Raw genomic sequence first — 23,774 nt, forward strand, 5'->3', positions numbered from 1 at the left:
TAAATATGTGCGGATTTGAGTACTGTGATGCCAATGCGTTGGTGTCAGAATGGATGTCAAATCAGTATGACAAATTTCTAACCTCAGGAGTCGATTGTGTTCCAAATTTTACTGCCAGTACTGAAAATCTATAATTTACGTGCATTATAGATTTTCAGTACTGGCAGTAAATTTTGGAACACGTCGTCAATTTCAATGCTTAGGATCTCTTTCATCAACTTCTGATTAAATTAATCGACGATCAACTCACAGAAGTGCCAATAGCAATTTAATATTCAGAATATCTCCTCTTTCTTCCTCTTCTGAAACAAACTGTGTTTAGTTCTCACGTTGGCAATCATAACTGAGTTAACATTCGATTAGCATTAATCGAATTGAGTGAAAGAGGTCCTTAATATCTCAGTTTGCGAGGCAGAGTGACACTTTTTTCTGCCAGATTCATTCATTTCGTGTAAAAATGCGTCAAATGAGCCTAATTTTATTAAAATCGGTGAGGTCGTCTCCTTCACAATTACCAAGAAATCTACATTTAAAATTGTCGTGATTTATTGTATTTCTCTTGTTTGAATTAGCCTGAATTTTGTAGTAATTATCATTGATTCCGCCAATTACTTTAAGCATAACCTAGAATTCTAGTGAGATCAGCTTTTTTTTGTCTCTGACCTGCCATCTTTAATAATCGGTAAATCCCTAGCAACAATGGCTGCGTTCAGCAGAACGTTTATTTTGCAACTGTTGGAAGTTTTTTTGATTGAGTTATACTTTTAGATCAAGAGAAATGGTCCAATTTCAGCAGAGAATCATAAAACGGTTACAAAACTGTTGTGTTCTGCTGAACGCAGCCAAAGAATGATACAACATTAGAGTGAAATCACACGGTGCGGAAAACGACTGCGGAATAGAGATTGCGTCATAGAAGCAATCAATCAGCGCTATTCGGAATAACGCATTCTCTATTCCGCAGTCATATTCCGCATCGTCTGATTTCACCTTTAACCGTTCCTTTTTGCTTCTGGTTTCTTTTCTGTTGAAACGTGTGTGCATGTACCTCAAGTCCTCAAGCTGTATTTTCGTGCTAAAAAAGCTGTAATAGTAAAAACTGATATGTATGCATTAGTGAAATTTTATGACAATGTTTATTATGTGTGCAAATCAAATGTTATCACGGTTATTAAGGGCCTTACAAAAGCTAAATATAGCGATAATCGGAAGTACCAAGCAATTATTATAACGAAAAATGGTAAGTTATACATTCTTAATATTATTATTTTTGCATGTACTCCAAATATGCTCCATTATAGAAAATAGTTAAGAAAGTCATGTCTGCATTGTGTGTAGTATCAAATTTCTTTAAATCTATTATTCATATCTTTCCGTTATTGTACGAATAATTCAGTTTAATTGTACACATAACTTCATCATTCTCTAATTATTTTTCAATCTGTAATCATTCTATAACAACTTATAAATATGACTAATTAATCCTTTCTTCACTCTCCTGGGTATCTGACTGATTTCTGTACATATAAGTTTCTCTGAATTGGTTGGATGGATCCGCCATTCCTTAGCCCCTTCATGATATAAAAACATTGTTCGTCTCTTAGAAGCTGTTCGGAGTTGCTCCAAACGAACTTGGATATGAGCCATTTAATGCAAATGTAGCATGTTCTTCGTTGATCAATCAGAAAAAAAAATTTTATGAATTGATCAATCAGAGAATGCTTCAAAGCATTTATAGCGAGAAATGAATCGCATCCAAGTATGCTAGGTTCGTTCACAGCGACTCCTAGCAGCTCCTAAGAGACAAAACGAACAATGCTAAGGTTTGTTCGTGTCGCATACTCCAATGTATTAGGTGTTGGAATTAATTCGTAGCGTTTTTTAATGAAAGAATGTTATTTATTTCACATGAGCATTAAAAAATACATTAATGAAAGTACTTCCCATCACTTGTAAAACGCTACGAATTAATTCCAACACCTAATACTTCAACCCTACCATAGCTCCTACTCACTCTATGAGCGCGTTTGAGTAAATAGGAGCTATGGTTGGAGAAAGTAGGAGCAAGTTGGAACATGCAACGCAAATAAACCTCTATTCACTTCAATTTCTTATTCATTCCAACGAGCACATTGAAGTGAGTAGGAGCTATAGTAAGAGCATGTTGGAGCATGCGATACGAACAAATCTATAAAGACTTGAGTATGCTCTTGTGCATATTTCCGAAAGCGCCAGTCAGGGATTTTATCCAAGCCTATGTCACATTGAGCGACAAATTTGAAGGCTATGTGAAGTTAGCATCCCAACTATAGTACTCAGGAGTTCTGATTAGAGTTCCCGTTTCCTTTTGACGAGACAAAGAGTTCTATATAATTTATAACAAGAGTTCCGCTTAATAATTATTTTTAAATAATTTTTAAAAAATGGGGTGCTAACTTCTCATCGAAAATCGAGATCGAATAGTTCTGAGTGGCTCAATAGCTTCATTTCGTGAATACCTAGAGTTCCTGATGCATAAAAAAAATTTTGAAAAATAAAAAAAAATTAAAAATTTTTGAAAAATCAATTTTTAGATACAATAGTTCTGATTAGAGTTCCTGCTTCCTTTTAACAAGACGAAGAGTTCTCTATATTTTTTAATGCAAGACTCATTTAATAACAATTTTTAAATAATTTTTAAAAAATTTTTTGGAAAAAAAATTTTTTCTACAAAATAGTTCTGTGACACGTTAATTGTCATTCTAACACGTTATGATACGGAGACATTTGAACTTTATCATTGAAAATTTTCTAAGTCCGACATCGAAAAATTTTTTGAGAGTACTGAGTAGTTCTGTGTTATTCTCGACGAGTTCTGTCAAAAAGTATTAGGTGACAAAGCGATTGGATGACTACATAAGGAAATACGTACTTCTGCAATCGATTTTTCAAATTTCGTTTTAAGTATATATCTTTTTTATTATTGAGTCTGTGTTGGTTTTAATCGCTGAGAACTCTTCATAATTGTTAGAATGACAATTAACGTATCACAGAACTATTTTATAAAAAAAATTTTTTTTTCAAAAAATTTTTAAAAAATTATTTAAAAATTGTTATTAAATGAATCTTGCATTAAAAATATAGAGAAACTCTTCGTTAAAAAGAAGCAGGAACTCTAATCAGAACTATTGTATTTAAAAATTGATTTTTCAAAAATTTTTAATTTTTTTTGATTTTTCAAAATTTTTGTTTATACATCAGGAACTCTAGGTATTCACGAAATGAAGCTATTGAGCCACTCAGAACTATTCGATCTCGATTTTCGATGAGAAGTTAGCACTCCATTTTTTAAAAATTATTTAAAAATAATTATTAAGCGGAACTCTTGTTATAAATTATATAGAACTCTTTGTCTCGTCAAAAGGAAACGGGAACTCTAATCAGAACTCCTGAGTACTATATAGTTGAGGTGCTAACTTTACATACCCAAATTTGAACGACTATGTAGCAACTACTTAAAGCATTTTGAATAAATATATTATTTAAATACAATGTAATTTTGATTACTTTTGTGAAAAATTTTTTTTAATATATAGTATATATATAATAAAATTATGTAATAAATAAACATGAAAATAAATTATTTCATTAAAATAGTTGAAAAATTTATGCCATTGAATCGCGACCGATTTGTTCTGACTCTATCCGTATATAACATATACTTAAACAAAAGCATAGACATCTGTTTATGAACAAAAGTGGTAGAAATGCGCAGTCTAAAATAATACCATACGACTATACCCTTGTATTTATATCGTAATCCACTTCTAAAATTGATAATATAGGAGACTTATATATGGTGGACCAATCAATTTCCTTTGTAAACAGCACAGAATTCAATTCTGCATCACACATTTTTGTGTGTTAAGAAGTTTTTTGAAGAATTTGGGGTTACTGTATTTTTTTAAATATTTCGTATCTAATTTTTAAAATTGTCATTTTGTATATGCATTCATTATAAACAGTTACAATTTTTTTAATTAAATGCCACTACATAACTTATAATTTTCTTTATGACTTGTATCATATCGATAATTAAATTGTATTTTTATTATAATTTTATCATTTTTTAAAAATAAAGTTTAAACATTTGTTCTATAAAATTAAAAGTTATAAATTATTAGAAATTTTAAAATTATTTTAAATAAGTGACAAAAATGAATGAATTCAATATATTGTACTTTGGTATGGTACCACTAGGATGATAGGAATAAAGCATCGTTTTATGCACGATATTGAGGGTTAATTGCTATCGCAATAGAAGATCGTCGATTTACAATTATCAGTCTAAACATATATAATAGATTAATTCAAAAATTCATAAATTGATTTGATTGATTTATGTTTTTGTTTTTAAAAAATTTATTTTTTATTTTTTGTTTTTAAAAAATTACATGTAATTTACATGTAATTTTTTTAAAACAAAAACAAATATAAATCAATCAAATCAATTTATGAATTTTTGTAATGTAATAATACTTCAGCGTGAAGAAAAAGATTTAGTAAATGATACATTAAAATAAAAAATGAATATATTGAAACAAATGATTTCTTCTTTATCATTATAGATAACAAAACTATATTACAAGAAATAAAACAAAATATATTAATAAAGAAACCAAGAATATTGTGCAAAAACATATATTTTAAAAATAAAAAATGCTATAATAATGAAAAGATTGCTAATACGTACAATGGTAAGTTTAATATTATCAATTATTTCAATAACTATATTTTTTAATAAGCAATAAATATAATGTACAACTTACGTTAAAATTCATTTTATTTAGCAAAAAAATAGATTTATAAATATTATATGATTCTTTACCGATTAATTCTTGTCCTTAATTTTTCAATAAATCCAAAGCAATCGTATCGAAAAAAATTTACAAATATTATACAAAACTGTTCTTTCTGCTGAACAGCTATTAGTTATTTCTAATATGCCTAATTAATTAATTCCTAATCTGTAATTATTCTTCTTGTTTAATATCTAATATTATTCATTAATCCTTAACTGCTATTGTATCATAAGAACGAGATAATAATTTCCAATAAGATTAGAAACAAGACTGTTTATGTTAAAATACATTACTTTAAATGCGAAGCGCCACTACGGTCTGAATGTTAAGATGTTGAACTATTATATATATTCATATAATGTACAATAGTACAAAAGAAGGGCAAAGAACCAGTAATGTAGCAAAGAATTTTAATTTAAATTAAAATTAAAAATTCAATTACAATTGACAAAAACAAACATTTCGACTCCGATCGAATCATTTTCAATGTTGTCGTAATATTTAAATATTAAATTTTAAACCAAAAATATATACATGGTATTTTAATTACAATACTATTATAATTTTTAATCCCATATTCTTCATTTCGTGTAGTACGTTGCGAGTCATTTTTATCAAAAATCAAAGTAGTCAAACAATTCTGGAAAAGTGACCATGAACAAAAAAATATTTAATATTTAATACATACAAATTAATAATATAATAATGTACCTTGTCAGTAATATCAGTAAATGTATTGAGAGTCCATTAATAAAAAGAGAGAAAAAATACAGATAGATGGTAGTATATTGTGGTACAATGTATTGGTTTTTTCTTAAACAAATTTGCAAAAGAAATGAACATCTCACTTTCACGATGTCAGATAACGAAATGTCGAGAAGAAAAATATTTATCAAGAACGGAAAAACGACAAAACAGGAAGGAAAAGGAAAGAAAATATTAGGGAGAAAGAGAATTGTATAATGTTAGAATACAATTAGGCAAAGACTCTGTGTCGTTTTGTCTGTTTATTCCATGTTTCTGTTTTTTATTATAATATGGACCATTTCAATCTTTTATTATATGAAGACTCTATATCTAATATGTTTACTTTATTCCATTTAAAATTGTGATTCTCCTCAATACGGTGGTTGGAGATCACTGATGGAGATTTTGAACTTATATTAATATCTGAAACACGTTCATGTAGTCTCGTCTTTAATTGTCTTTTTGTCTGGTCAACATAACAAGGTATTCTGTAAACTAGATTTTGGTTATGAAAGTGTTCCAACTCATCCTTTCCTCTCTTTATGAAATTTTTTAATATGTTAGGAATGGTAAAAGCCAATTTACAATTAAACATATTAACGATAGGTGTGAATCTTTCAGATATTGTATTAACACGTGGAATAGTAAAAAATCTTTCTGTGTCCTTGTTATTATTCAAACTATTAATATTGTTAATATGATATTTAATTCTATTATGAATAGTTGAGAAAATAAAATGTAAAAGATATTCATTCTGTAAAAAAATATTAATAGCGTCAATCAAATTGTTTTGTTGGAACTTCGGATGACACAAACGAAAAATCTTATTTACAACTCCATAAATTACACCTCTTTTATGATAAAGTGGATGACGCGAATAGAAATTAAGAAATCTATCGGAAAAGGTTGCTTTACGGTATACATCAAAAATAAAATTCCGTTCTTCGATGATCAACCCGGTATCTAAAAAACTTATTTTTTCGTCAATGCCAATCTCCATAGTGAACTGCAGTCTAATGTGCAACGAATTAAAGATACTCAAAATATCACCAATACTCTCAGACAGCAAAGCAACAAATTAATATCGTCAACGTATCGATAATAAAATAACAACCGAATGGATAGTATTCTGATAGCAATTTTTTCAAAATCTTGCATATTTGCAATGACAGGTGATAAGGGTGACCCCATAGGGATCCCTAATATTTATTTGTACATTTTTTTATTAAAGATAAAAACAGTAGAATTCAAAACCATCCGAAAGGCAATCAAAAATTCATCTAAAGGAATTTTTGTTTTCTTAGATATGGAATCCCACCTTCTAATAACACTATTAGATGCCAAATCTATAGGTATAGTTAGTAAATAGGGATACCACATCCAAGGTAACCTAGATAGAATCTGGTTCTAGTTTGACATCTTTAAGTTTATTAATTAGATCAAAACTATTCTTTATAAAACTGGGCACTTTTGGTATAGAATTGTTAATGATGTTATGCAGAAACAATGATAAATTATATACGTAGGCTGCTGGAAAAGTTTCTGCAATCTAATACTTCCAGTGGCGCCAACGTTCTGCTACTATCATATCCGTAAAATAAGACGTTTTTAACTTATAATTCAGTTGACAGTTATCCAACTAGTTTTGTTCGCATAGTATTTTATAAGAAGTTATTTTGTAAGAAAATGAAAATTTCGCGTGAAAATTTTCGGACAATAATTTTTTACGATTACAAATGTAATCTAACTCCGAAACAATGCATCGATCGACTTCATTTGACTTTTGGGGATGAAGCACCATTCAATAAGACTGTTTATAATTGGTTTGCCGAATTTTAGCGTGGACGTACCTTTGTTTGTGACGAATTCCGTGAAGGTCGTCCATCCACGTCTGTTGTTGCCACTAATGTTGATGCTATGCGTGAAATGATTGAGCGAGACCGGTATATGACATACCACGAGATTCAGTCATTGACATGAAAGCAATACATACAATTTTGCACGATCACTTGAGTGTACGGAAACTTTGCAGTCGTTGGATCCCACACAATTTGACCGCCGAAGCTCAAAAACAGATTCGTGTTAAATGGAGCAAAAAAATGCTCAAAAAATTCAACCGAGGTCAAATTTGGTCTACAACATCGTTACTGGGGACGAAACATGAATCTATTCGTATGAGCCTGAAAGTAAATAACAATCCACTGTTTGGGTATTTCAAAATGAACCGAAACCAACAAAAGTTGTTCGTTCACGCAGTGCTGCCAAGCAAATGATTGCTTGTTTCTTCAGTTATACCGGATATATAGCAATCGTGGCTTTAGAGGATCGAAGATTGGTATACAACAATTTGTTTGTCAAAAGTCATAAATGAATTGCGTAGAATAAATCGAAATCGTGGCATCATCCTTCATCATGACAACGCCAGCTGTCACAGCATATCAAACCGTTGATTTTTTATCCAATAAAAATGAATTGATAACTCATTGTCCGTATTCACCTAATTTATCACCCAATGACTTCTTTTTGTTCCCAACATTAAAAAGAAGATGCGTGGTGGAGCGATTTGAGTCGCCTGAAGCAGCTGTTGAAACATTTCGTACAATGATTTTTGAGTGGAAAAAATGCTTCGAAAATTGGTTCAAACGTATGCAAAAATGTATCAATCTTAAAGGCGAATACTTCGAAAAACAATAAAGCCATTTACCGAATTTTACATGTTTTTTTTCATATTGTTTGCAGAAACTTTTCCAGCAGCCTACGTATATATATATATATATGTTTCATTTCAATAAATTTTCTAAGTTCAATATATTTTTATAAATAAAAAATATAATTTTCAAATGCAATATATTGGATCATCTAAAAAGTATCCGCGGTTTTTTGTCACTAGATGTGTGTTGATGGTCATATATCTAGTGACAAAGTACCGCGGATACTTTTTAGATGACCCAATATATATTTTTCATAATACATACATCATTTCATTAATATATTAAAAATAATTATTCAGTGTCTTCTTCCACTGAAAAGATGTTGCACCAACCTCCATAAAAAATCAGAAAATGCATTTCGAACTTCAATATCATTATTACGCAATCATTCTACAATCTGGAAATGTATTTAATCCTTCAGATTGAATATTATCATCTTCAGGATTACAAATGGTAAAATCAGTGTGCTTTTCGGTGTGGATACAGCATCTGATGGCAACTTCCTCCTATAAAAACAATAAAATTCCGATATTAAATTATTGAACATAATATAAAATAGAGATTTTTACAGATTGTAAAGATCTTTATTTTATAACTTCTATGTTTTCAACATAATTGGGATTATATGCTGATTTCTTTCGGTATTCCGGATAAATTTATAGTGTCTAGTTCTTCCCCAGTCTAATACTACGAAATAATCAGGATTGCCACTTTTTAGCCTACAAATTTAATTTACATGTTTATTGATATACTATCGTATTTATCTATATCTACTTTTTAGATTAAGGAGCACTTCTACAATCGCTAACAATCCGCCGTTCATCGCCTTTTTTACGTACACGACAATTGTGTCCTTAATGTCTCATGGAACGGTTCGTGTGTAAGCGGATTAGCGGATCGCCAATCATCTTCTGTTAGATCTGCTTGCAAAATTTGCAGATTAGATTATCATAAATACTTAGATTATCATAAATGACGGCGATATTTTGACGGGCAAATGAAAAACGTTTCACGTTCATATTTTTGTAATTCACATTAAGAAGTAGATTATATTCACAGTGTTACATACCGATAAAATCCTCTTATTCTTTATAGATATTCTTCATAGATAAACGATTTATACTTTACTTGTATCTTATCGCTAGATTTCCCTATTTTATCTTTATTTCGAAACCGGAAATTCCGTTTCTCTTTTATAAGAGGATATATTCAGTTTCTTTATTTAAACATTCAAACTAACAGATAGATCACGTTATATACTTTATGCGTTATAAAAATTATTTACAGATTATTCTAGAAAGAATGTTCTAAGAATATCACACGATCTTTCTCAAAGAAGCCCTCCTATAAAATAACAAATATAAAAGCGTACATTAACATTAATAATAATGTATATTATATTAGCGTTTAACGATTAAGTAATTAAGTTTAACGATTAGCAGTAAAATAGAAATCTTTCTGAATGCGAGAACGAATATCTCTTTTTTTTCCCTTTTTCTTTTTCTAATAAAATTAAATTAATTTTAAACATATGAATGTAGTGAATTCGCCTCGCATAAAGGATATTAAGAAAAACCAAATTTTTATTACAACAAATTGTTAAAACTCAACCATTACTTATTAAGAATAAACTTGTAGAGTGGGAAGTAGGGCTTACCCGGAGCCTTGCTGCCTTATCTCAAGGAAAGCGCGAGTATAGATTCTACCAAATTTTGAGGAGTGTCGATTGGTTCTGAAAGGACATTCCCACATTCATTTTCAGAATATAAAAGTAGCTGTCAAAGACTGCACTGGACTGCACTGCTCTTCTTTTCCTATCTTCGGTTAATTCATCAGTCACCCAGCCAGACAGTCAGTCAGTTAGTTATATTAACTATTAAGGTGAGAACTATTCTCGCGCTTCATCAGAACTTCACTTTTCTTTTTCGCATTGTCTTACTTATAGCATTTACCTTTTTTTAATAAACGATAATATTAAATCTATCGACAGAACCTCTAAATCTCTAATCTCTAAATCTATTACATACAAATTACATATACATATATGAATATCTGAGGGGTTGTTGCGACTGTCGCTGCCAATAACGTGGCCCCTGTTTGTTAACACTTCCTCGGAGAATTCATAATTTTCTCATATTCCCGTTTACGACGGTTCTCCGGAACATTATAATTCTTTTTTTTTTGCATTATCTCCATGCCTACCAAAGGCGGACGAAAACAAAGAGAAAAGAGATTGAAATTCCAAGTTAAATCGGCCCTTATTTCAAATCAAGATCCTTTCCCCTATTTCCAAAAACTTGCGCAATTGCTAGACCAAGACAAACCGTTAGACTCACCCCGCGAACCTGTCTACACTCTAAGTAAATTGGAGGTTAACCTCACGTTTCCTAATTACAAAACCATTCCAAAGCCCGATCCACGTAGATTCGCCTATAAACTTCGCGATCTTTTTGGTACCGGATTCAAGATTACCCTTCCTTTAAATTATCCCAGTGAATCGCATCCTTAACCGCACAACTTGATCTCCGGTCCCCGAGTAAATTGTTTAAATACATTGACTCAAAAACGGAGAAAAATCTCAACAACAACATTATACGTAACAACAGTATTGAATTGTTGCAGCAATTTCCGAAAAAATATGTTCATTATTGATAAAATATTATACTAGTGGATGGTAGAATGTGCAAATTTTATGAAATTAAGAAATTTTATTTAAGAAATTTTATTCAATATATAATTCTAACTTTAAAATCAAGAGTTTTATAAAATCAATACTTTTAATTGAAAAAACTCTTATCCCCCACATTGTGAATAAAAATATCTTATTATCCATAAGAATATTTGGATACACTGTGTGCTACGCAATTGTGACTAACTATCTCAGTTTCATTTACGATAGTTTCGCAAACTCCACAAATATTTACTAAAACCTACTGAAAATTATTTTTTAGCAGAAATTAAATTTATTTCTTCAATATATTTATTGTATATTGAAGATTGTATATTGAAGATTTATTGTATATTGTATAAATAATTTTACTATAATATACAATTGACTAATTTATTAAGTACATCTAATGAATCTATTTCGCTTCTTTAAAAAAAAATAGTTCTTTCGCGCGCGATGCTTAGAAGTTGGAAAATCAGGGTATTAATCATAAAACTTTATCCCTAGGATGGAAAGTGAAAAGTAAAAATTTTTACCATTGAAATTAATTTTTACCAGAGAAATTTTTTACTTTTCATTTTTCACTCTAAGGATAAAGTTTCATGATTGATACCCAAACGTAATTTTCTCCTAGGGCGGAATTGTGAAAAATGAAAATTTTTACGTGAACTGAGATTTTATTCTTGAAAAGTATCGCATATGAATAACTAGAGAAATACTGTAATATATTGGGTCATCTAAAAAGTATCCGCCGTACTTTGTCACTAGATGTCTTGACCATCAACACATCTAGTGACAAAAAACCGCGGATACTTTTTAGATGACCCAATATTTCCCTAGTTTTTCGTTTGCGTACTTTTCAAGAATAGGAGTTCTGAGTGATCATGTAACTTTCAAATTGCGAAAATATGAAATTTTTTCATATGAACTCATTACCATGAAATTTGTAAGCAGAAAGGTGGAAATATAGGGAAATATTGGGTTATCTAAAAAGTATCCGCGGTACTTTGTCACTAGATATATGACCATCAACACACATCTAGTGACAAAAAATATTATATATATATAAACACAAATGCATATTATATATATAAACAATACAATACAATACAATACAATATTATATATAAACGCAAATGTTTTGGAATATATTATTACTTTAGTTTATTAGCGATTATTTGATATCGTTTAATACGTGTACAAATAAAATATTATCTAAATTCTGGTAATTGTGTGTGTAAACATAATGTATCGTAAAAATTAAATACACCGTTATTTATATGTGACATGTTTAGTAATTTTACTTTTCACAAATCCTTCATATAACCGGTCACAATAAGTTGCAACACTTTTTTTCGATGTGTTTTGGAATGCAGCTTTCTCACCAAGCGATTGGTTATAATGCAAGCATCTACAAATAAATACCAATCGCTCGATGAGTAGGCTGCATTCCGAAACCCATCGAAAAAAAGTGTTGCAACCTTTCTGTAATCGGCTGTATATGATCGCTCGGAATCTGAATAAGTGGAATTGTGAAAAGTGAAACTTTCCGCTCGAAATTATATGATTGCTGCCCTAGAACTTCTGAGCATCAATGCTGAAACTAACATGACGTCACAAAATTGTCCATAGAACTTAGGGTGCGTTCCCATAGGATGCGGAACGATCGCGATTGGCTATGGCTTCATTTCGCCGATTGCGCCGTTTTCTGTTGCACAAATTTGTTTCTTTTGCGGATTCCACCGTTGCCTGCGTGTGTGCGTGTACATGTACTTAAAAATTAACCTCGTTAAGTTGGTTTAAATGGAGAAATCTCCTACAAGCGCATATTTAATCAAGATGCTGAGGCGTGTTCGGATTCCTACCTGTTCTTCGGGTGTTCCAGGTGTTATGTTATTCTTGTTTAATATTCAGAAAATAACAAGAATGGAGTGATACCTAGGTAGCAAATCGAGTGAAAATCTGATGTAAAAATTTTTTTATGCATGAATGTGTATAAATATGTATAAACACACATAAATATTCATAAATATATATAATTATATATGAAATATGTCCATACATGTTCATATATCCTTCTTTCTTCTGTAAAATTATTTTTTAGTATAATAGAAATAATAATAGTGATGTGAAAACATAAAAAATAATTTTTAGAAATAATTTTTGCATTGTTTGTTTTAGAAAAAAAACAAGTTTGCCAAAATGTAAAAAAAAATTGTTAATACATAATTTTTTGATCTTGGTATCTATATTTATGTACTCAGATTTTGTCATTTTGCTTCATTCGTCTCGACATTACGCAATTCCATCATATCAATTAGCATAAAATTATTTTAATCTCTCAAAGTACGACGGTTTATTACAAGACAATGACGCACTCGCTATTCTGCAACATCAAATGCGCTGAGTGGTTGTTTCAATGACCATTCTCTATTCCGCAGTCCTATTCCGCACTGTGTGATTTCACCCTAAGGGTCGATAGGAGTGACGGGCCAAGTCCGATTTGAATTTGGAGACCTCACGTGATAGGACCTTGAAGCTCTGGATTCAGGGCTGCCAACTTCAGATAATATAATCTCTATCTTCTTATGTAGTTGCATATATTAGGTATAGTAAAAAGAAATCCATTATTTTTCCAATAGATGGCTTTAGTAATCTGTATCTCGTCTACGCGTGATATAGATTACTAAAGCCATCTATTAGAAAAATAATGGATTTCTTTTTACTACACCTAATACATACGAACACTAATATGATTCCTGTCGAGATCGAACGAAACAGATAAGTTTGTCTGATGTTTATCTGTCTTTTCTAAAGAGATCTCTCTCAATTATCTCTCTCAAACTTAATAAATAATTCTAGAACAATTTAAACTTTTGACATATATATAAATAGCGGTAACACATACGATATAACGAATAACAATACACAATGTCACGAGAAATTTCCATCTGCGTGAGGGAAGTGCTTAAGATTCATCATTTTGTTTGTAAAACAGGTAATGATTCAATCCTCATAAAATTGACTAGAAGTTATTAATGATAGTTTAATTATTTTTAAATTATTAGAATTTGGAAATTTTTGTTCTACATAATTTGCAACATGATAATTAGCTGTAACATTGTTGTACGATGCACTTTAACAAGATGAAAGAACACATACTTATATTATACGACGATTCAATTCAATGTCAGATATATATAAATTCTGCGTTTTACTAATATTTGTGATTTTACTGAAGATGGCCAGATTGTGGTCGAAACATCTAATGATTTTTTATGTAATGAATAATTAAATTTCACAAACAACATCCAGTGCTGTGGTTTCATGCTCCTTTTTTTATATGTTTGATTTATAAACCAGTTCGTTAGAATTATTTATTTTGAGTACACGAATAAATTCAATAATTATATTAAAATATGCTCGCCCTAATATTTTATTAATAACTTTATTTCAGAAAAAATATGCGAAAAAAGAAAAAAAACGTAGGATTAAAACGTGGAATCTCCAGTTTACTAATCTCACACCTTACGCATACAACCACATGAAATCTTACAGACTGTGTTTATAACTTCCAGTACATAACTCTCATAAAAAATCATAAATAATTAATATCTCATAAACTATTGCGTTTTGAAATCATTTTTGCTATTATACATTAATGGAAAAGATATGATATATATGATTACTAAAATTTATTAAAATTTATATGTTATCTCGAATGCCTTTATACTGATATACACCGAGTGGCCAAAATCGCTGAGAAAGTATTTTTGATTTTCGTTTCTACTAAGCGCGATAGATCGAAAGAGGGTTTTTTTCAATAGATTATCTCATGCTGTCTAATTTGTTCTCGACCATTCTCGGCACGCCGAAGGTGAGAATTGTCAATGCCATCAAGAAAGACAAGGAAACCTATTTTTCTTTGTTCAGCTCAATGTGAAAAATTTCCCTATGATTAACAATCAGCTGTAGCAGAACGTGCAGTTCTGATGACCTAGGTTATACTCATTTTTCTTCTCGAAGAAATATTATTTCTTTATGAAACCTGTTAGGATTTCTTTTTTATATTGCTGGTACTGAACCAGATTTTACAAATTGATTCGTGAAAATTTTTATTAATAAGATCATATACATCTCAACTGCATAGTACACATCAACTGCATAGTACACATCAAGTGCATATCAAAATAAATTTTTATTTTTCTCTTTTTATAAAAAAATCTGTATGAGCCTTTAGGAGCTTTTCGTGATTACGAATATCACAATTAAAACGCGATCCATCTAGTATTTTTAGCCGTAATTTCAGTATAAAAAAATTCATCTTCGACTAGAAGTCTTCATGGGTTTTTCCTGTCGATCCTTAAATCAAAATCAAAATGGGTACACGAAGTCGGGGCAATGTCCCTATATGTATGTGTGATTTCCGATCCGCAGGAATGCATTTCTCTATGTCCCATTGAGCTTAACTTACGGATGTACAAACAATGCGAGCCAATGACAAACGCTATTCTGATAGATCTAATGAATGATCTACGAAAAGACTCTTGCGATTGATTAGAGTTAATGTGCATTCAATAAATTCTGCTCAATAGGACAACGCATTTTAACAGAATCGGCGGAATGAAGTCAATCACAAACGTTCCGCAGTTCCGCATCCTATGGGAGCGCACTCTTATAGTAATGGAAGGGGAACATGGACGTCGAGCCGTGAGCAAGACTGAGAGTATGGTCAATGCGATGTTGCAAACGCTTTACATTGCAACAACAAAGCGTTTTTTAATTGGTCAGTTTGTAGAATTCTTTCTTCTAATTGGTCCATCAAACGCTTCAAAACATTTGCAGCGAGACTTTGACTATAGCCTTAGAGACAGAAGATGTATTTCTGTCTTCTTCTATCTTCTTTTGGCACATATGCAAAAAGAAAAAAAGTTACTGAGCAGGACAGAAATATACATTTTCTGTCTTTCAATCTTGCTCATACTTTCCACTTATTGGTTGGATAGGCTATTCTTCTTCTATTACTATAGGTTTGTCGCGTCGCATGCTCCAACATGCTCCAATATGCTCCTATCATAGCTCCTATTCACTCCAATGCGCTTATTAGAGTGAATAGAAACTGTGGCTGGAGTATGTTGGAGCATGTTGGAGTATGTAACGCGAATAAACCCTATAAGTTCTATAGTCCACTCATCTATTTTTGCCTAGAAAAACTGTGACGAAATTGAGGCAGTTCAGATACGTAACTAGAGGATATAATAATCTGACACCTAACCTCATACTCTACAACACCGATTCCGTTCGCGATTGCCGAGAAGGAAGCACATGTAGATTTTCGTATTTACATGTGGATAATTTTCATATTTATAGGATATGCGAAAAATTTTGACTTATCTAATTGACTTATCTAATAAACATATTTCTCCTTTCTTTTGTTTAACATTTAATATCTACTCTTAAGATAGACGTCGCATGCAAGCCAAAAAGTGCATCGCGTCAGTATAAATTTTATGATCGAGCGGTCGAACCTGGAAAATTGATTGGACCATGCTAAGCTAAACCTAATTTTCGAAAAAAAAACCGAATTATTTCAACAGTATTGGCGCTTATTTTACGATACTAAATATTTGGTCATCTAAAAAGTATCCGCGGTACTTTGTCACTAGATATATGACCATCAACACACATCTAGTGACAAAAAACCGCGGATACTTTTTAGATGACCCAATATATATAAAATATTTTTTCCCGGGGCTTATGAGGTTAGGTGTTATACATATACGCCACTTACTGTTCAACTGCGGAGTTTCCTCAGGAAAATCACAGTTGATTTTACATGAGTGGAAATATTGGGTCATCTAAAAAGTATCCGCGGTTTTTTGTCACTAGATGTTGATGATCATATATCTAGTGACAAAGTATCGTGAATACTTTTTAGATGACTTAATACCTATTATTCTTAGGGAAATCAGACGATGCGGAATACGACTGCGGAAAAGAGAATGCGTCATAGAAGCAATCAATCAGCGTTCTCTATTTCGCAGTGTTTGTTTTCCGCACCATGTGATTTCATCCTTACATCATACTGAGCATGTCAATCTTTTCCATCATGCCCATACACACATACACGCGAGTGCAGTGGCGCTGTGTGCCTGTGTAGCTGTTTGGTGTATTTTTTGTCTATTTCTCCTCTTTCTTCCTGTCACTGTATTATTCTTTCAAATTTATTTTTCAATGGCATCTCCCGAGTCAAAATCGCCTGAACAGTCCGAGAAAAACCGAAAATATGATCGCCAGTTAAGGTAAGCTGATCAATTGAGATAAGCACCAGTTATGTATTTTTTTTTGAGGTTACGACTAACAATCAACGTTACGTTTAACCAACCTTATTTTTAACTGTATTTTTAACTTTATTTTTAACTTTATTTACTTATATTTAACTTTAATTACGTTTTTCTTAAAAGTTTGTTTTTTTTTCTTATGTAACATATAAGATATTATGACATGATTATTATCTGTTCTTTATTTCTGGCAGATTATGGGGCGACCATGGCCAAGCATCTTTAGAAGCTGCTCATGTCTGTGTTATAAATGCCACTGGACTTGGCACAGAGGTACTGAAATCGCTAGTGCTTCCAGGTATAGGGGCATTCACCATAGTTGATGGCAAAAAGATCACTGAGGAGGATATCGGGACTAAGTATATATACAATATCTTACAATGACAGGATCTTAAAATATAGCTCGATGCATATATTAAATGTATTTGGCTCAGCTTTTTTCTAGAAACTGATAGCGTTGGAAAATCTAGAGCACAAGTGGCTACTCAAATGCTCTTGGAAATGAATCCAGATGTGACCGGCGATTATATTGATGAAGAACCTGAACAAATTTTATCCAACAGCCCAGACTTTTTTAATAGCTTCACCGTAGTTGTAGCGACTGCGCTGACTGAAAAGTAAGAATAGTAATTGTTGATTATAATCTATGGTGAAACTGTATGATACATATTTTTTAAGTGTCGTTTCTAGCATTAGAATAAAATAATAATAAGTGTATTCTTGGGAATATTTTCAGAACATTGATTCTTCTGTCGAAAAGACTTTGGGAACTAAATATTCCTCTGATAGTATGTAAAAGCCTAGGCTTTGTCGCATATATGCGGATTCAAATAAAGGAGCACACTGTTGTAGAAACCCATCCAGATAATGAAACGCTAGATTTACGTCTGGACAGGCCGTTCGATAGTTTGAAAAAGCACATAGATTCCATAAATCTAGATAAAATGAGCTTTAAAGATCATTGTCATGTACCATATTTAATTATCTTGTATAAATATTTAGAAAAATGGATTTTGGAGCATGGCACTTTACCGACAACTTACAAAGAAAAACAGCAGCTCAAAGACATGATAAAGAGTGGCATGAGGCGTGATGAACACGATTCATCTAATAGTGAGGAAAATTTTGAGGAAGCTATGAATTCTGTAAATAAATGTTTAAGAGTGAGCGATATTCCCGATAGTGTTATAAATATTTTAAATGATGATCGTTGCATCAATTTGACAGCGAAGGTATCAATGAAATATTCTATATTGTTTATATATGATTCATATACCGTTTGAAAACTGATCGGTATTTTAGAGCAGCTCTTTTTGGATTATTGCAAAAGCGGTGCGTGATTTCGTTGATAATGAAGGAAAAGGACTGCTACCACTTAAGGGTAACCTGTCCGACATGACTGCAGACACTGAAAAATACATTGCACTCCAACAAATGTATAATATTAATCCTGAAATAACAATTTATATACAATGATGATGCACAAAAAAGTAGCTCAATCTTCTGTACCAATACAAATAAGAGTGTTTTATTAATAAATTTATTATCCAAAATATATAACAAATAAATGTTTAAGATGTAATTATATTACATTTAAAGAGTTATTTAATTTTATTCGCTACTTTAATTAATATAGTTGTAATAATAATAATTTAAAAAGAATATTTAAACTTTTGTTTAATTAATATTAATGTACTCTAAGATTGCAGTACCTTTTCGTGCATTACTTTTCAATCTGTTATAAACGACAGATTGAACATTATAATCCAGTCTATTGTACATTATAATCCAATCTACTTTTAGTTATCATAAACAAGCAGCAGCAGATGTGGAAGCCGTATGGAGACGCACTCTGCAATTATTACGACAATTGGGAAGATCATCAGACTCGATTTTAGAAAAAGATGTTAAACTATTTTGCAGACACGTCACTAATATTCACGTAGAAAAAGGAAGCTGTATCGCAGACGAGTACGATCCTAAAGTTTTTGATACTAATGTAATAGGTAATTGTCTTTTCAAAAAATACAAAATCATAATTCATAATTTAATTTATAATTCATAATCAAAAAACAAGTAATGTTTTTTATATGTATAATAATAAAAAGAATTTAATTTATAACTATAATTATAATAATAAAAAGAATTTAAATTATAATTATAATTATAATATAATAAGAAATAATTATAATTACAACTCTTTATATAATTTTTTCTTGTAATTAGTAATTGCTGGTATATACTGCTCTTAGATCCGATTATACCAATGTTACTTTGATTTTAAGCAAGACTTAAAACTCTCTGTCTTGTTTTTAAAGCGAAAGAGAGACAGAGATAGAGAGTTTTAAGCTTTGCTTAAAGTCAAAGTAACATTGGTGCAACCAAATCTTAACGATTCTACAATTTTTTACAGTTCAAAATTTAGAGAATCCAGAGAGTATGATGATTTATTATGTCATGCTCCGGGGAGTTGATAAATTCCAGGCAGAATATAATTCGTATCCCGGCGAATTCGATGATCAAGTGGAACCCGATATTGTAAAGCTTAAAGTACTACCTTTTTTTATATGTATGACGTAATTATCGCAATTATATTACAATTGTTCTACAATCACATCTTATTACAGACATGCCTCACAAAACTGTTGAGCGAATGGGGATGTGGTCCATTAGCCAAAGACGATTACGTGCACGAGCTTTGCCGATTCGGTGGTGCGGAATTGCATTCCGTTTCGGCATATCTAGGTGCGCTTGCAGCGCATGAAACCATCAAGCTCATCACGAACCAGTATAAACCTATTCATAATACCTTCATTCACGACGCCGTCACATCGAACTCCGGAACGTTCTTCTTCTAAAACTGTGAACTGTTTAATGTGAAAAAAAATCTATGCTATTAAAGTGATAATACAATTGTATAGCTTATATTGATTTTTTGGTTCTTTAATTATTTCGAATTAAGACGAATAATTTCTTTGCAAATATTAACGTTTTTCTTTGTTTATTATTCCCATCATTTTTTTATTATTTGCATAATTTTCCATGATTCTAAAACTAAAAGTTTGCGCATAAAGAGGAACGTCAAAAATATATATATAACGAAAAGAAACAAAAATTACATTGTATACAGGGTGTTCAAAAAGTCCCGGACCGGGTGAATAACTTGAAAAAAAAAATTTTTTTGAAAAAACGCCGAAACACGTGAAACGATTTTTCAAAAAATCTATCTTTTGAGAGGGGTTGCGACCCCCCGCCCCCAATGGGGCACGTGGGGTACGAGGGAGGTCGAAAATCTTAAATAGCAACATAGGTCAAGTGGGGACTCATTTGAAAGGTCTTTTCGAGGCGAATCCAAAACACTACACATAGAAGGCGCTGCGTTCACTTTTGGGGGGAAATTTCAATTTTGAAGATTTTTGACTCAGAAACATTAAAAAAATTTAGTGTTTCGATAATCACCGGAACACGTGAAACGATTTTTCAAAAAACTTATCTTTTGAGAGGAGTTACGACCCCCCGCCCCCAATGGGGCACGTGGGGTACGAGGGGGGTCGAAAATATTAAATAGCAACATAGGTCAAGTGGGGGCTCATTTTAAAGGTCTTTTCGAGACGAATCCAAAACACTACGCAGGACTTTTTGCACATGAAACACACCGTATTTGTTGTCACACATGTACATCAATGGTCGCGTTTTTGAATGCCGATAAAGATACTTGAAGTCAAAAGTTCAAATCATTGAGTCATTATTATTTTACACTTTATGTAACTTTCTTCCCTGATAAAGCTATTTTGTCGTAGTTCATCTCAGTAATTTTGAAATCAAGCGTCTTTATCGCTGTTTTTGTGGTTATTTTTTTTTCCTTCAACGTCGTGGATTTTTCCTACATTTAAGATAACATGGCTCCTCAGAGAACACGCACATCTTAAAAATCAAATAACTCCGCCGAAAATGATCGCAGCGCCCTTTGTGCGCAATGTTTTGGATTCGTCTCGAAAAGACCTTTCAAATGAGCCCCCACTTGACCTATGTTGCTATTTAAGATTTTCGACCCCTCTCGTACCTCACGTGCCCCATTAGGTGCGGGGGGTCGCAACTCCTCTCAAAAGATAGATTTTTTGAAAAATCGTTTCACGTGTTTCGGCGTTTTTTCAAAAAAATTTTTTTTTCAAGTTATTCACCCGGTCCGGGACTTTTTGAACACCCTGTATATTAGGTTGATGCATCGGATTTTTAAGTGAATATATAAAACTGCATATCTTTTTTCAAAAGCTGTTTATTTAATCAAAATGCTCCATTTGTTTCAATACACTTTTCTCAACAAGATTTTAATGCATAGATTTTAATGCCTGTCTTAAGGAAATTCTGATCTTTAGAATCAATAAACTCTGATATGGAATTTTTCAGTCTTCATTTTCTGTCTTCATTTTCATACTGTTTAGCCCGTAAAAACTGTTCTAAATGTTTAAAAAAATGAAAGTTGGTTGGCGAAAGATCCAGTGAATAAGCTGGGTGCTGCAAAATTTCATATTTTAATTCATTTAATTTCGCAATTGTTTTGTACGACGTATGCGGCCGAGCGTTGTCGTGGAGAAGTATTGGGCCATGCCGATTAACAAGTGATGGGCGTATAATTTTCAATTTTTCATGCATTTCATCAATGTACTGGCAGTACTTTTCGGCTGTAATTGTCTCCCCAGTTCAAAGGAATGAGTAATGAATTACTCCAGTCACATTCCACCAAACTGTTATTAAAATTTTCCGTGGATGAAGTGATGGCCTTGGAGTATGAGCACAAGCCTCATTCCTATCAAGCCACCGAGCACACCTTTTCCTATTGTCGTAAAGAATCCATTTTTCATCAAACAAGTAATAATCCGATCGAAAAATGGCTCTCGATGAAATCGGGTTAGTAATGATGAGCATACGTTCAATCGATCCAGCTTATTTCGTTCGGTTAGTTCGTGCGGTTTACCCATTTATCCATTTTTTTCACCTTGCCAATTCAGAAAGGTGTCGCAATATCGTTGTATGGTCAATTTTCATTCTGGTAGCAAGTTCCCTTGTAGATACAGTTGGATTCGTTTCCACCAATGCTTTCAGAGCATCATTTTTCACAGACGTTTTGGGTCTTCCACGGTTCATTTTGTAGGGAAAAATCACCAGACCGAAATTTTTCAAACCAACGCTGCACTTTTCGATCGTTAACAGTATTCTTCCCAAATGCCGGCAGCATTTATATTGCGTGCAGCATTATTACCAAGTTTATACTCATATAAAAAAATTACATGAATATCGGTTGAATTCATATCCTTACGAAATTCAAAATAAATAACAAAATGGAACACTTTTGAGAAAATCTTCTTTATTGAAATGTGACTCTGGCAATGGACAATACGACTATAAACGAGATTATGCCAAAACAAAAGCATAACGAAAACAGGGAGACAAACGTTCATATGTAAAGAAAATCCGACATTTCATATGCACCAATCTAATACTACAAGTAAGAAACTGCAGCTGCACAGTATACATAGGGATGTACATAGGGATCCGAATGAAAACTTCATTAGACAAGGATGTCCATAGGTAATGTGACGTCACACGTTTGGACGTTTTTATTCTGAACGAGTAATTTTATTGCAGGAGCCGTGATCAGACTATGCATTGAAGATTGAGATTGAGATTAAGATTGAAAATTGCTCAATCACACTATGAATTGTCCAAAAATTTCCTGATACTCCTCAAGACCTTTCCCCTGCCCTCTCCTTTCTCTCTCTCAAATTATGTCACCTGCTATTGGCTTTCATGAAATGACTTTTTCTTCTGATTCCAACAGCAGTTAAGATTGAGATTAGTAAGAAAATCTTAAGGACCTTAACAGAAAGCTTCTTTTTTTTTCCTATTGCTGGCCAGATAACCTGACCTAATTCAACTAGACCACGAGGTCCACGAAATCTGGTGATTTTGTATCTGCGTAATTTAGGTAATTTAGACTTGCTCCAAGTAAAAGTAAAATGGCTGCCTCTCTCTCGAATTGACATCTGCTGCCATCAATCAGTGATCACGCGTCATAGGAAGAAGGGGGAAGAACAAAATAAGAATCAGAAGAAAAAGTCATTTCATGAAAGCCAATAGCAGATGACATAATTTGAGAGAGAGAAAGGAGAGGGCAGGGGAAAGGTCTTGAGGAGTATCAGGAAATTTTTGGACAATAAATTTTCGAATTGGTATGCAGTTTAGATTGTACTTTTTGCAATGGAATACAACTATACAACGTGGTTGATACTTTGATATGAGTCCCCACTGACAAAAGATAAATCGACGAATTCACAATATTGACTCTGTGAAAGCTCTCATTAACATTCACATGATTTGATCTAATTGATAAGCACAATTTCTTCTCTACTCAGCATTGTTTTGTGAAACCAAGTTTTTTTGGAGGCTGTGTGGAATCGTTCGTAAT

General features: G+C 32.0%; 1 protein-coding gene and 2 long non-coding RNA genes across 3 annotated transcripts; 2 read left to right on the forward strand and 1 right to left on the reverse strand.

Moving 5' to 3' along the window:
• The first annotated feature begins 696 nt into the window (after window positions 1-696).
• On the forward strand, window positions 697-14,590 carry LOC147910091 (uncharacterized). The gene is made up of 2 exons (XR_015544432.1): window positions 697-1,240; window positions 9,081-14,590. It is a non-coding gene; the product is annotated as an uncharacterized LOC147910091 (long non-coding RNA).
• A 2,322-nt stretch (window positions 14,591-16,912) lies between these two features.
• Window positions 16,913-20,290, forward strand: APP-BP1 (Nedd8-activating enzyme E1 regulatory subunit APP-BP1). The gene is made up of 8 exons (XM_011051223.2): window positions 16,913-17,269; window positions 17,503-17,667; window positions 17,743-17,925; window positions 18,045-18,540; window positions 18,611-18,744; window positions 19,112-19,314; window positions 19,722-19,858; window positions 19,936-20,290. Exons 1-8 carry the CDS (start codon window positions 17,202-17,204, stop codon window positions 20,164-20,166), a joined length of 1,617 nt encoding a protein of 538 aa, XP_011049525.1. The 5' UTR covers window positions 16,913-17,201; the 3' UTR covers window positions 20,167-20,290.
• Window positions 20,291-21,568: 1,278 nt separating this feature from the next.
• LOC147910092 (uncharacterized) lies at window positions 21,569-23,244 on the reverse strand. The gene is made up of 2 exons (XR_015544430.1): window positions 22,237-23,244; window positions 21,569-22,142 (listed from the first exon to the last, which is right to left on the reverse strand). It is a non-coding gene; the product is annotated as an uncharacterized LOC147910092 (long non-coding RNA).
• Window positions 23,245-23,774: the final 530 nt, after the last annotated feature.

This window comes from Acromyrmex echinatior, chromosome 3, assembly GCF_024713525.1.
Source record: "Acromyrmex echinatior isolate Ae372 chromosome 3, ASM2471352v2, whole genome shotgun sequence".
Classification (NCBI taxonomy): domain Eukaryota; kingdom Metazoa; phylum Arthropoda; class Insecta; order Hymenoptera; family Formicidae; genus Acromyrmex; species Acromyrmex echinatior.

Excerpts from the sequence above, each read along its gene's own strand:
- APP-BP1 (XM_011051223.2), top strand. The coding sequence starts at position 17,202 with ATGGCATCTCCCGAGTCAAAATCGCCTGAACAGTCCGAGAAAAACCGA. Across the intron at positions 17,270-17,502 it reads AAATATGATCGCCAGTTAAG|ATTATGGGGCGACCATGGCC; the intron begins GTAAGCTGATCA and ends TATTTCTGGCAG. Across the intron at positions 17,668-17,742 it reads GAGGAGGATATCGGGACTAA|CTTTTTTCTAGAAACTGATA; the intron begins GTATATATACAA and ends TATTTGGCTCAG.